General features: G+C 59.6%; 1 protein-coding gene and 1 long non-coding RNA gene across 3 annotated transcripts; one reads left to right on the top strand and one right to left on the bottom strand.

Moving 5' to 3' along the window:
- Positions 1–3,280: 3,280 nt before the first annotated feature.
- On the bottom strand, positions 3,281–13,059 carry ALDH4A1 (aldehyde dehydrogenase 4 family member A1). 2 transcript variants are annotated; one of them, XM_075437636.1, is made up of 15 exons: positions 12,861–13,059; positions 11,707–11,800; positions 11,437–11,529; positions 11,272–11,319; positions 10,746–10,901; positions 10,033–10,185; positions 9,855–9,929; positions 7,493–7,680; positions 6,312–6,385; positions 5,602–5,798; positions 5,167–5,214; positions 4,639–4,791; positions 4,299–4,420; positions 3,608–3,726; positions 3,281–3,496 (listed from the first exon to the last, which is right to left on the bottom strand). In XM_075437636.1, the coding sequence occupies exons 1-15, from the start codon at positions 12,893–12,895 to the stop codon at positions 3,384–3,386; spliced, it is 1,668 nt and encodes a 555-aa protein (XP_075293751.1). In that variant the 5' UTR covers positions 12,896–13,059; the 3' UTR covers positions 3,281–3,383. The 2 variants fall into 2 exon arrangements, with proteins under 2 accessions (XP_075293751.1, XP_075293752.1); XM_075437637.1 differs by having other exon boundaries at positions 10,033–10,182; positions 12,861–13,058.
- On the top strand, positions 8,106–9,198 carry LOC142363392 (uncharacterized). Its single transcript, XR_012765719.1, has 3 exons — positions 8,106–8,417; positions 8,527–8,776; positions 8,956–9,198. It is a non-coding gene; the product is annotated as an uncharacterized LOC142363392 (long non-coding RNA).
- Positions 13,060–13,732: the final 673 nt, after the last annotated feature.

Genomic DNA, 13,732 nt, shown 5'->3' with positions numbered 1-13,732 from the left:
TGGGGAGCTGCAGATGACCTTAGAGAGTTAAAACTGTCCTTTGAAATAAAAAAAGCAAAGGCAGTGAAGCCAGCATCAGGGCAGCAACTGCATCATGGTGGGCATTGCCTCTCCTCTTCAATCTGAGTGATTTTGAAGCTGCCCAGCAAGCCAGAAGCATCCCTGCTCGGTGCTGAAAGAGAAAGGAGGCTGTGGGTGCGCAGCTCTCCCTGCGGCACAACGTGCTGCCCGTCCTCCGCCTCTCCTGCTTATCCCCCCGCAGACGAACACGTCCGCGCTGCCTCGGTTCTCTGCTTGGCTCTGGAGCCGAGCCTTCGCCGTCTCGCTGCCTGCCCGTCACCCCGGGCTGCTCTGGGTGGTTTGCATTAGCACCCTGCGCGGCCCAGGGTGCCGGGGGAAGGCGTTTGGGCTCCGTCCAAGAAGCGTCGGACTCGCTCCGGACTCTCCTAACGACGTACCTCACGCGGGACATCGGAGGGTTTGATCTGCCAATTAGCCTCAGCCGGGGCCGCTAACGGGAAGCAGATGGAGCTGTGTGTTATCGGAGGGGAAAATCGGCCACGGCCGAGAGCGAGCCGGGCTCAGGCTCCCTCCCAGCTCCCGGCTCGGAGGACGGTGAGCCGAGCGCTTCAGGATGCTCCGGCTGCGCATGGGAGTGGGATTGAATCCCTACCAGGGATGCTCCGAGCCTGTTGCGTCTCCTTGCTGGGCACCGCGGGATTAGCAGAGCCCCTGCTCGCTCCTCAGGCCGCTTCCCCATCCCTCCCGCCCTGCGGATCGGTTTTCCCCATCCCGGCAGAGGGCAAAGCGGTCCGGGAGCGTCTGAGCAGGCGGGGGGCTGCTGCAAAAACCGCTGCCTCTCCCAAACACCTACCGAAGCGTTGCTCAGCTTCAAAAAGCCAACTGTTTAAATAGCATTAGGGGAATGATTTAAAGTCACAAAAGCCATGAAATTCAGAGTTAAGGCTAAAAAAATCCACTTGACACCCTGGCCTTAAGTTGTAAAAGGCATGAGCCAACGGCAGCGGCTTGACCGAGCGCTCGGCTCCTGGGCCATGGCTCTCGGGATCGCCCGGCTGCCCGATGATGGGGTGCGAGGCAGAGCCCTTAATAAGATTTAAACGAGCTGATGAGGTTCGGGGATGGCGTTCGGAGGAGCTCTGGGATGCTCGTCCCAAGCTGGGCGGCTGGAGGGGACTTTGCCGAGTGAGACGTGGCTGTGGTCCCACCTGGATGGTCACTGGGGGTTTGGAGCCCTTCCCTGGAGTCAGGGTGGGGCCGCTCCTTTCCTCCCTGCTGGGGGTTGGGGGGTTTTTGGAGCTGAACGGGGGTCCCGTGTGCCCTCCCAGTGTGCAGCAAGGTGCTTTGCAGCAACCTGGGTGATACTGGATTAGGCACCAGTTCGATCGTTCCTGCCTCATCCTCGTGCAAGGGGATCATCTTAGTTTTAGCAGAGATTACGAAGCTGGGGGTGCTTTTATTTTGTTTTTTCTCTCTGGGACGAGCGTGCTGTGAGACGTGCAGCCAAAAGGCTGATTTGGGGGGCTCTGCAGTCCGAGTCTGTGCCCAAAGGCAGAGCTGTGGCAGCCTGCCTGCCCTGGGTTGTCTGCTAAAGAGGGCAGCGGGGAGGTATTTTGCTAAGAAATAATCGATACACCCAAGGGCTGGCTGGCATTGGGTGCAGCAGCCTGGAGGAGAGCGCCTGCAGTCGGGTCCCAGAGCCGCAGAGCGCTGCGAGGGCGAACAGCAAGAGCCTGCTCGGGCGCAGACGCGGCCGTTCGGGGAGTGCCTCCCTGGCCCCGGCTTGTCTTAGCATGTTGCGTGCGCCAAAGGTACCGAACGCGTGCTCGATCTAGTGCTTTATTTGGCAACGATTTGAAGAAACAAGCCATAAAAGAACACAAAGGGTTTTGTAATTTCTTTTGTTGCAAATTTTTCTCAGTTAAACCAGGATTCACAGGTATTAATGTGACTCGTTCATGACCCCGCCTGCTAAATACCAGCCCAGGCACGATCGATCCTTGATGCTGATTCCGACAGCCCTGGCAGGGTTAGCCACTCCATCTGCAAATCCTGATAACTGAACAGTTGTTAATTGTGGGTCTTACCAGATCCCTTTCCCTGTTTGCATTGCAGGACCCGGCCGGCGAGACCTTGCGGAGGGTGAGGCAGAGCCTGCGCAGGTCACAGCGACTGCGGACCGCGACGGTCAGAACTAATTAAACTTCTGGACTCAGCAGCTTGCAGGGCCTCGGCGACGGGCCCCCACCAGAGAGCAGCTCCCGGGATGGGAGGCAGAGCACAGCACGCTGGGAACTGCCCCTTGCTCTCATTAGCTCAGCCCTGTTGCTGTCCCAGCAAAGCCTATTAATATTTAATTCCTTCTCGGAGAGGGGTGAGGGATGCTGCAGCCACCTAAGCAGCTTGTGCAGGAGCCTTCCTATTATTGAAACATCCCTTAAAATCCTTCCTCTTCCCTCCAGCAGCCGTCCGAGGGTCGGAGCGGTGGAAGCAGCCGACAACCAGCAACGGGGAGCAGTGGGGGTAGCCCGGCCTCGCCCCCAGCGATGGAAGGAGGGGACCCAGTGGGGTGCTGCTGCTCAGCTGCCCGTCTCTGAGCACACCCCAGGCCATCACAAGGTGAGGGGTGGGTAACCCCGGCCCTTGGCTTCATGGGGGGGTGAAAGAAGGAGCCTCAACCTATTTCCAAGCAGCACTGCACTCGCAGCCGCCCTCTCCTGGCACAACGCGCCTTCTGCCAAGATCTCTTCCTAAACAGCATTTAGGGGTGTGCGAGGCTTTGCTCTTGCTTGGGGAGGGGGAGAAAATACAGCTCAGGGCTCCCACCGCGTTAATCTGTGGCTTAAAACAAGCCCGGCTTCCCACACCTCCCGGGGAGGCTGGAACCGGCAGCCCTCAGCGCCCGGCTCACGCTCTGCCGGGGCGAAGGAGGGCCTGGGGACAGCGGAGGGGAGGACATCGCTGTTTAGAGGTGACCGGGACAGGGCCAGCCTCTCCCTGCTCATCTCCCGCCTTCATTCCAGCGCTCTCCCTCAGCCCCGTCGAGAGGGACCCGTGCTGGACCGCTCGGGATGGGCAAAACGGGAGGGAACGGGAACGCGGGGTCCAGGCTTCTGCAGCAGCACCGCCAACCTCCCCGCGCCGGCTTCGCTCAGCACGCTTCATGTGATCAAGCAAGCTACCAGGCCTTCTCCTTTTTTTGAGTTAACAATTTAATAATAGAATTTTTCTTTAAAAATAAAAACCTAAGCTTGTCAGGTTAAAGATCAGTAGTTTTAAGTGCTTATTTTTGCAGTCGTAGCTGCGAAGCCGCTCTGTGCGTCGAGGATCAGTAGTACCGGCGCGGGGCCGGGGCGAGGGCGTCACTGCATGCAGGCGTAACGCCAGTCCAGCAGGGGCACGTGCGTTTCCTTGACGGCCTGGGGAGACGTCCAGCGCAGGACGTAGTGGGGGCCACCCGGTTTGTCGTTGGTGCCTGTTTCAGAGGGAACGAAAGGGCCGGTGAGCAGGAGAGGGAGGATGGGGCCGTGCCCGGAGGGGGATGCGGCTCCGTGTGCCAGCACCAGCCCGGAGCTTCTGGTCTCACCTGAGATGCGGGAGCCTCCGAAGGGCTGCTGAGCCACGACGGCGCCCGTCGACTTATCGTTGATGTAGAAGTTGCCGGCTGCATTGCGCAGGAGGGTCCTGGCTTCGGCGACGATGCTCCTGTGGAGGGACAGCAATGGCCGTGACCACAACGCGACGGCAAAGACCTCTGCCCTTCTACAGCAATTAAAACTGCGCAAAAAAAGTGTGTTTGCATTTCTTTGCACCCACTTCCAGGACTGCATGGTGTTTAACACACGCTGAAAGGGGTCATGTACACTTAGAACTCAAATTATCCCAATTTTGGTTTATAGTTTGTTTCTCCTTTTAAGTTTTATTGTTACAAAATGAAGGTGGTTATAGCTTAAGGACGGTCCCCCTTTGATGTTACGCTGCTCTTAAGCAGGAGGAGGGCTCAGCAGGCTGGGGACACATCTCCTGTATGGTCCAGGTGTCGCCTTTGGGATAGTTTCTCACCAAAAAAAAAGCACTTTTGGGCTGAGAAACCACCTTAGGTGCATCATCCCCTTCCCTCCGCAGCAGGAGGAGGGCTAACAGGAGCTGGAGCCTTGCAGGAGATGCTGCCTCTCCCCCTCGCCACGCAGCGCAGGGCTCCGGAGAGGCTCTGGAGGGACAGGACAGGAGCTCGACGGGTGACCCCAGAAATGGAAGAGCATCCTTCGGGCTCTTACTTCTCCCGGGCGAAGATTGCCCCCGTGAGGCCATAGGGCGTTGTGCTGTCGACCAGCTCCAGCACCTCCCGGTACCGCTGCTCCGGGTACACGTACACCGTGAGGACAGGCCCGAAAATTTCCTGCACAGCAAAAAAACCCAAAGCACTCGGTGAGGGCACCCTCTGAAAACAAGCGGTGGGCGCTTCTGCACCCCATTAGATAAAACCATGATGAGGAGGAGCATCCCTGCATCAACTTACCCGGTCAGCTCCTCTCCCCAGGCCCAGCAGGCACCTTGGGACGGGGAGCCACAGCCCCTCTGCACCTTCCCTGCCCCCTCCCCGCCAGCTGCTCTCACCTCTTTCATGATGGGATCGTGGGGGTCTTTGCTCTCCACGATGCACGGCTCGACGAAGTACCCGACGCTGTCGTCGCAGCCGCCGCCGGCCAGGATGGTGAGGTTGGGCGACTCCTTGGCGTGCTCGATCCACTTCTTTATCCGTGCAAAAGACTAAGAAAAGGAAACAATAAAGCGGAGTGTGGGGTGGGGGGGGTGGGGTCTGAAAGAAGGTGTGGGCAATCCTCTTCCAGGCTACGCTGCTCTTAGCGCTCTTCCAGCTCACAAGCAGGAGCTGGAAATACCGTCCCGGGCAATCCCTATGGCTGAGAATTATTATTATTTATTTCTCAGCAAAATAACCCACTTTTCAAGGGGGGGCAGTGACGAAGGCATGCAGTACTCCAGGAGGGAGCAAAAGAGGGCTTATAATCGGCTCTGACTCATCCCTGATGTTCGTACTTTGCTGTAAGCAATAAAAAAACCACTTAATGAAAGCCTGGCGGCGTTACCGTCTTGCGCGAGCAGAAACAGGAGAGGTGAGCTCACCTTGTCATCGATCACCGCAGAGAAAAACGTCCCAAAGTCCTGGGCGGGCTGCGGGAAGCCAGACAGTAGGCAATGTCAGTACACACTCTGCCAAAAAGCTAACCCTGAAATCAGGAGGAGATGAAATTCTCCAAATAACATTTCCCCCCTCCAAACACACCTCTGTTGAGGGCACAAGCTACCCCTTTTCAATTAGTCTGCGGTATTCAGCGACTTACACAATCCTTCCTGCAGACGCTGGCTACAAGTTAATTTCTAATCACTAAAAAAAGATGAGGGGGGGACGGGGGGACAGACGGAGGGGCAGCGGTGGGGAGAACCAGTGGATAAAAAGCTCGGTTCAATAGGAATTAGTAGCCAGTTACCGCAGTCTCTAATCCCATCAACCACCCGCTGAGCCGCAAAGCCCTTCAGCAGCCCAGCAGCTCCGCTCACGTCTCCCACTTTGATCTTCCCGTGCTCCTCCAGCAGCTTCTCTTTGATCTGGGGCCACAGCGAGTCCGGGGCGTAGAGGCGGGAGCAAGCCGAGCATTTCTGGCCCCCGTACTCAAAAGCCGAGCGCAGGGTCCCGTTCACCACGGTGGCCACGTCGGCCGAGCTGTGCACCAGGTGGAAGTTCTTCCCGCCGCACTCTGGTGCCGGAAAAAAGAGGAAAAGTGGCAAGGTAAGGGTCTGTCAGGCTTGCTCTGCCTCAGAAAAGCAGAAGCTACGGCCAGGTCCCTTGCGAGGGGTTCGGCCAGCGCTCGCCCTGCCTGGTCCACGGCTGGGACGGTGCTGCGATGCGAGGGAGCACGGCCCCGAGCTGGAGCAGACTTGCAAAACTGATGGTAAAAGGACTGAGCCCAGTCCTAAACCCAGCGTGGATGCTCTGCAACCCCGGAGCATCACCGCCTCCCACCCAAGTGCCCGATCCCCACCGTAACAGCCCGTCCCGTGCCGGGGCAGCCGGTGCCACAAGCTCCTCCGAACACCCAGCGCACCCACACGAACGAGATTTGCGCTTCCGGACAGGACACAATTCGCTGTGCCATTTGCTCACAAGGAGAGGAATCCTGGCCATCACTTTAGCTTCCCCCTGAGCAGGGGACAAACTAAACCCCTGCATGGCCTCCTCCCAAAAAAAAGGTACACGAAGCAGCAGTTACCTCCAGCCAGGCGTGGGAAATTGCGGTAGCGATCCAGGTTTTGGGCTACCTGCTTCCAGAGCCGCTTGAAAGTCCTGGAAGAGCAAGGAGGAGCTGGTTAGCACGCTCTCGCGTTCGCACAGGGGTGGCACTTGGAAAAGGCGCGTCTGGGTGACGTGCCCTGCTTTAGGGGACCCCAGCAAACCCCTGTGTGCACCCCCAAAAGCAGGGATGCCTATGAGGGGAAGAAGAGATGCTGGCTGAGAAGGAGACCCTAGGTCTGAAAGCAATGGCACTACACAACAATGCCTGAGTTTTAAAAACAAGAAACTGTTGCCGTGTCATAGGGACGACCACAGGAGCGAGCATCCAGCAGAAGTTTCTCTTCTATCCCTCTCCCCCCCTTCCTTTCGGTCCTTACTGTGACAAACCCCTCGGCTGCAAAACAATAAAAATGCTAATAACCTCTCACCAGGAGGCACAGCCACTAATGCTGATTTATGAGCTTCCCACCTTTAAAGCACGATGCTCATCAGACCATGTCCTTCGCCGGCAAGAGCGGAGTCCCCGGGTCTAACAGCCCGTTATGGGCTGCCGGGGCCCTCGGCGTCGCCAACGCACCCCAACGCGCGGGCAGAGCGCAGGGTTGCGAATCTACGTGGAGCTGGCATCGCTCTCCCGGCGCAGGGCGGTTTGCTAAGCCAAATCACAGCACCCTGGGAGACAGGGCAGGACTCCATCTATTCTCTGTGCCTTGAGTTTAGCAATGGCAACGCCCTGCTGTTAAATCATAGAGTCATAGAATCATTAAGGTTGGAAAAGTCCTCTAAGATCATGAAGTCCAACCGTCCACGCAACCCCACCATGCCTGCTAAGCCATGTCCTACACATTTTTTGAACACCTCCAGGGATGGGGACTCCACTCTTTCAGTAAAGAAATTTTTCCTAACATCCAATCTACACAACTTCAGGCCATTAAAATTAAATGCACTCCCTGTAGCAAGAAAACCTGGTTAGGCACTTTTTAAATCAGTTTTAAAACCCTCCTTTAACTACATCGTGTAAGGAAGGCCGGTTGTCTGCCTGCTACCCTGCTCAGCGCTGTCCTGCGCATTCAAGGGACCGGCAGACGAGCACCCGGCATCGCCTCAGCCAGCGGCTCCTCGCCCCTCGCCCCCCCAGCGCTCCCCTCCCCAACATACGGCACGCTGCCGGTGAAATTGAGCCCGCAGAAGTGCTCGGAGCTCGTGACGGTGTCTCCAAACACGGGCCCGTCCGCCGGCACGAACTGCACAACGTTCGGAGGGAGCCCGGCTTCGAGGAGGATCTTGTAGACGGCGTAGCTGGAGAGCAGGGCAGTGTCGCTGGGCTTCCACAGCACCACGTTGCCCTGCGGAAGAGGACAAAGTCAGCAAGCGAGGAAAGGCTTCAGCCCAAACACGCGTAGGCAACGCTTAAACGCTCCAGCAAAAGCCTGTCCCGCAGCCCGCGGCGGACGGGACCGGAGCGATGGCACCTCTGGGTGATTCACACTGAGCTTTCACCCCGAGCGCTGGTTTTGAAGAGGACTGCGATTGCCCTGGTCAGCTGAAGGCACAGAAATCCTCCCCTCTCGCCCCGCCGGGCCGCTGTGCCAGCCTTTCACACCCTCCCTGGCTGGGGACGCAGGGTTTTGCCGTCCCCGGAGAGCAGCCGTGGGAACACAGACCCGATCTGAGTCTCGGGAAATGGGACTTGGAGGGCTGGCAGGGGCTGCCCCGTCGGCTCCATGCGCAGCCGCGGGACCTCCCCGGCGTCACCGTCCTCCACCGCCAACCTCCCGTGCCAGAGGGGTCACAGCCCGGGGGGAGCAGGGGGGGTTATGGACTCTGTCCCGAGCAGCGCCTGCTTTCCAGGGACTCGCGGGGCAGGCACAGCTCCTTCCCGGCCCCCACCCCCCAACTCCAAACGGCGAGAAAACCAAACCACAATCTGCAAAAAATCTCCAAGAGACTGGAAAATCTAACTCAGGCGACAATCGGAGGCCCGGCAGCCTGGATACCGGTGCGGCAACTGCTCCGGTCCCGAGGAAATCCTGCTCCCAACGCTGCCATGGCATTAACTGCGGTGATCTCTCCAGCTATTTAGGTAAGAGCAATGTTTAATCCCCTGGGAAACGCACTGCGATGACGAAAACACAGGGGCTGTAATTAATATCCACCTATTAAGTACCACTTTCTCCTAAATTTAATCGCAGGAACCCCCTGCCACTGAGCTTTTCTAGCCGCCTGCCGATGCCCAGCTTTCCGCCCCCGGCCCAGGGTGAGCGGTGGGATTTCATCGTGCTGCAGCAGCCCGGTGGGAATTCATCCTCACCCACGAGGAAGGAGAGGTGGGGGCACCGCAGGGTGCCCAGGACACTTCACCCAGCCCAGCAGGGCTCGACCGCCCTGGGACGAGTTTGCCACCGAACGCCCCAAAGCCCTGGACTTTCCCCGGATCCTGCGGTGGGTGGAACGCATCGCCCTCTCTCAAAAAGCTGCCCGGCTCCGCGTTAGCTTCACCTCCTTCCTTCCTTCTCCCACTCCTCCCCTAGAAAACTGGCAGGTTCAAACGCTTCCCCTTGAATTTTGCTTTAAGATGTGATGTCCCCGAATTCCAAGCCTGGTGTTCTCCCTTCTTGCAGCCTCTTCCACCTTCAACACAGGACACTGCTGCTGGAGGGACCGTCTTCGGTGCCAGGATGGAATCTGAGCCAAATTAGTAAAGAGCTCGGGACAATTTTGTGGGTTTTCTTCCAGTGCAACAACAGATAAATTAATGCTGGCCCAAATTCAGCTGTTCATTACACAGTCTCTCCCCAAAACCCACCCTGCAAAGGCAGGCGCTCCCCGTGCTCGACAGGCACACTGGGGCGGGACAGAAATGCTGTTTACTGATACTTTGACTTTTTGGACCATCTTTGACGTCTGCCAGGATCTCTTGTCTCCCTATCCAGAGCTAAACACCAGGACCCCGACCCCCTCTCTCCTACCTGTGCCCTAATGCACCCACTGCACCCAAAAAGTGTCATCCGGGAGGAACTCGTGTAACTACAAACTGATTACACTTAACGCCCTGAAGCCCCGCTCACAGAGCAAGCACCGTGCGGGGAAAAGAAAACCCCGCTGCCTCGCTCGTCCCCCCTCCCTCCCGCAGCACCCTGACCTCCTCTCGATCCAAAACCCAGCCCAGGAGCGAGAAGACACCTTGCTTCTGAATAAAAAACCCCGAGGAGGTTTGGGCTTTTCCAGCGCTTCCCCCGTCACAGCTGACCCTCAGTGGGCAGGTCTAAAATCCAGCCTTGTAATTAATGCCACCTGAGTCTAATTGCAGGCCAGCTGATTGAGTTCAAGGGCTCAGCAGAAGAAGGACCCCAGGTGTGCCCTATTGAACAGCACCAGAGAACCAAGAAGGCTGAGTTCCCTCCTTGGGATCCCAGACCGGGCAAACCACAGCCTCGGAGAGACCGGATCCCCCTCCCAGCCTTCCTCCCAACTGTCCTCTCCACAGCTGGCTCTCCTCAAACCCCACCACCACGCTCACCATTAATGCCGGGGCCCCTGCCAAGTTGCCACCGATGGCCGTGAAGTTGAAGGGAGAGACGGCTGCCACGAAACCCTGCGGGTGGGAGAGAAATGGAACCAGTGGGAGCGTGGTGCCGCCTCTCACCATGGTTCAGGGCAAAAAAGGGAGCTCCAGAAGCAGGGGGACAGCCTCTCACCTCCAGCCCCCGGTAGACCATGCTGTTGGTGCTGACGTCGACGCTGACGGGCTGGCTGCTCTCCAGCTCCAGGGCGTACTTGGCATTGAATCGGAAGAAGTCGATCAGCTCCGCAGCAGCATCGATCTCCGCCTGGATGACTGTTTTACCCTGCTGGGACAGGTCGCATCAAATAAAAGCGGCGAGGGGAGGGCGGGGGGTGAGATGCCGCAGCCGTCAGCCGCAGCGGTGCGGCACCGTGCACCCAGGCACCGTTTGGGGGTTGCCCCTCTCTTGCAGACCACGCGTTCACTTCTGAAAGAGGGGGCCTGCCGCAAGCCCCCAGCCCACCGCGGCTCCTCTGTGCCGGCACTGGGGGATGTCACGTCTGCCCGCGTTCCCCCACGGCCCTTCAGGGCCTAGGAAGGGCAGGGCTGCTGGGGAACTGCGCGGGGACAAACCCTGCTCATCGCAGCCCACCGCGTCAGTCGGTCCTGTTCCTGTGAAGCTTGGCTCCCGCTTCACCTCCCTTCTTCCTCAGCAAAGAGGCAAGGATCAGTCTGTATCCCTGCGCGGTACAGGCACCCCTAACGCCACAGACATCCCCACCGCCACAGAATACCTCAGCAGCTCTTCCTGCCCCACTTCCCCGGCTCCCCAAATTCATAGAATCATAGAACGATTCCCTCCCGTTCACCCCCGCCACCGGCCGGCGCAATCCCGCGTCCCCTTACCTGCCCGACCATGGTTTTGGCCAGCACCTCCGCTCGCCTCGGGCCGCTCAGCATGTCAGCCGCCCTCAGGAAGATCTGGGCTCTGTCTTGGACAGGTTTCAGGTCCCACTCCTTCCTCGCTGCCAAGGCAGCATTAATGGCTTTGTTAATGAGCTCCTGCAGAAGGGAAGGGGAAAGGCAGCAAGGAGGAACCCACTACCTCTCCATCACCAGGCTGGAGGGGACGGCGAGTGGCCATCCATCCCCGCACACAGACCACAGCAGCCACCTCCCCGTCACAACCCCAAATCCGCAGCTCCTGGTGTCACTTTGTTCCGGGACCCCCGGGACTTGGAAAGCCAATACCTGGCCCCGGAGCCTCCCTGCTTGTGGTCTGAGCAGCCATTTGTGTTTCATCCCGACTTCTGAGCAGCGATCTCAACATGCATCATGCCGCGAGATAAAGGCTCGCTAAACCCCAGCGAAACACTGCTGATTACCCCCAAAAAACACGAAAGGAAGAGGGAGAGCAGCGAGGCGCGCTCACCTTGTCGGCGTAGCAGTACTTGGCCACCTTGTGCGCATGGTTGAACGGCTGAAAAGAGAAAAAAAGCTGCTGTAGGGATCAGAGTAGCAGACCTCCCTCCGGCTGGGTGCAGCCCTCCGCTCCATTTCCACTTGTTAAAATCAGTGTTTTTTCCCCCAGACTCACCGACAGCTGGTACCGCACCGCTGGCGTCCACACCTCCTCTCCCCCGATGACGCACGGGATGGATTCCGTCCGGCCCTTCAGGTCGGCGAGCGCCTGGGCGAGAGGAGTGGGGCATGGCACTGGGAGCCCACCCCTGTCCCCCGAGGGAAGGAGCTGGGCTGGGCACAGGGTTTTCCCCCCCAAAGAAAGGGCTCTGGAGGTGCCATGCAGGACAAGAAGCACAAAGCGGGGCCTTAAAGACCTCCCCCCATAATCCCCCCATGGCGGTACCTTCTGAAGCGCTGCTCGCTCAGGGCTCCCCGGCTTAAACTCGAGGATTGGCTCGTTGGTCACCGCGATGGCCGAGCTGTGCTGCCATCTCCGCCTATGAGAGGAGCAAGATGGATGCTGAAACCCCCATGGTTTGCTCCTTCCCACCACGTAGTGCGTGTTTTACACAGAATCCCAGCATGGTGGGGGTTGGCAGGGCCCTCTGGGGGTCACCCAGAGCAGGCTGCACAGCACCGCGGCCAGGCGGGGCTGGAATATCTCCAGAGAAGGAGACTCCACAGCCTCCCTGGGCAGCCTGGGCCAGGGCTCCGTCACCCTCAGAAGGAAGAAGTTCTTCCTCGGGTTCAGCTGGAGCTTCCTCTGCTTCAGTTTGTGCCCGTTGCCCCTTGTCCTGTCGCTGGGCACCACTGAACAGAGTCTGGCCCCGTCCTCCTGACACCCACCCTGCAGATATTTAGAGGCATTTCTAAGGTCCCCTCTCAGCCTTCTCTTCTCCAGGCTGAACAAGCCCAGCTCCCTCAGCCTCTCCTCGCAGGAGAGGTGCTCCAGTCCCCTCCTCATCCTCGTAGCCCTCCGCTGGACTCTCTCCAGTAGCTCCTCATCTTTCTTGAACTGGGGAGCCGATGCCGGCCGCCCGCGCCCCGACGCCTCCTCCTCACACCCGCGCCCCGTCCCGCCCGCTCGGCGACGCCGCCGAAGCCGGGACCGGAGCCGGGACCGGAGCCCGGGAGCAGCTCCCGGCCGTGGCACCCTGCTCTCTGCTGCAGTCAGAGGTGCTGGGAACGGGGGCTGCGCAGGGCGGGCGGAGGCGGCTTGTCCCGCCATGGCTGGCGAAGGCCGGGGGCAAATGGCGGACGGGCCGGACCCTGGCACCGCGGAGTTGCCCGTGTCAGCAATATCGCCCCCAAAATGAGGTAAAACAAGGGGAAAAAGGGGAGGAAGAGGAAGGTGCCCGGGGTGGGGTGGGGGGGCGGCCAGCTGAAGCGAGCAGCGGCAGCGCCCGAGCCCGCGGGGCTCCCCCCACGCGCGGGGGTGCCGGGGATGGGGGGGTGGGGTCTGGGTGCTCCCCCAGGCGGGGGGAGGGGATGGGGTCTGGGTGCCCCCCCAGGAGGGGGTCGGGGAAGGGGGGGGGTCGGGGACCCCCAGGCACTCACCCGCGGCCCCGCAACCCGCGCAGCGCCCGCCACATCCCGGCCCCGCCGCACTCCGCGGCCGCGCCCAACGGACAGCTGGGGGGGGGGAACACACTAAGACAAAACCATGAAGTGAATTAAAAGAAGAGGGAGGGAAGCGCGTTGCTCCCAGCGCGGCGCCACCACCGCGCTCTCTCCCTGCATGGGGCTGCGGGGCGGGTTCACCCCACCCCCTGGGGAGGGAGTGAGGTGTCCCCGCCTCCACCCCCCCTTCCCCCCCCCCCCCCCCGAGACAGTGGTTGCGCCCGGCAGAGGGGGGCGGCCCGCGCGCTGCGGCACGTGGGAGAGGGCGGGGCGCCCGAAAAAGAAATTTGAAAAAACAATTTAAAAAAATAAAACAATTTTAAAACCCCACAAGCCAAAACCAGCAAAGCCAAAGCAAAGGCAAGCGGGCGGGGGGCCCGGCCGGGGCGGGAGCAAACCTGTGCGGGGAGAGAGAACGAAGCAGATGAGAAATCTTCAAATAACCCAGATTTTCACCCAAAAGGGGCTGGGGCCGGGGGCGTCTCTCTGCAGCGAGGGCAGGGGCAGCTGAGGGGGGGCAGTTGAGAGCTTCCCGGGGGGTACGGGGTGTATCACCCCCCCTCCCGAGGAGGAGCAGCTCTCGCTCCAACGGCGTTTTCCAGCCCAAGAATTCACACCTGCAGCCGTTCACCAGGAGTTTGGTTTTATTTTATAGCTTTTTTTTTTTCCTTTTTCCTTGTAACCAGAGGCTGACTGTATCCCGTCTCCATCGGCCGCAGGGGCCGGGAGCGAGGGGTCGGGCGCCGAGGGATGAACGGCTCCGGAGGGGCAGCGGGGCTGAGGACGGACGGAGGGACGGAGAGCAGAGC

This window comes from Opisthocomus hoazin, chromosome 16 (genome assembly GCF_030867145.1).
Source record: "Opisthocomus hoazin isolate bOpiHoa1 chromosome 16, bOpiHoa1.hap1, whole genome shotgun sequence".
Taxonomy (NCBI): Eukaryota; Metazoa; Chordata; class Aves; order Opisthocomiformes; family Opisthocomidae; genus Opisthocomus; species Opisthocomus hoazin.
This window is presented reverse-complemented; position numbering and strand designations above follow the sequence as displayed.

Bases quoted from the DNA above. Each gene is read 5' to 3' on its own strand.
- ALDH4A1 (XM_075437636.1), bottom strand. From the start codon at position 12,895: ATGTGGCGGGCGCTGCGCGGGTTGCGGGGCCGCGG. The intron at 9,930-10,032 runs GTGAGAGGCTGT...TCCCACCCGCAG, and splicing joins TGGTCTACCGGGGGCTGGAG to GGTTTCGTGGCAGCCGTCTC. The intron at 3,727-4,298 runs GTAAGAGCCCGA...GTCCCTCCACAG, and splicing joins GCAATCTTCGCCCGGGAGAA to GAGCATCGTCGCCGAAGCCA.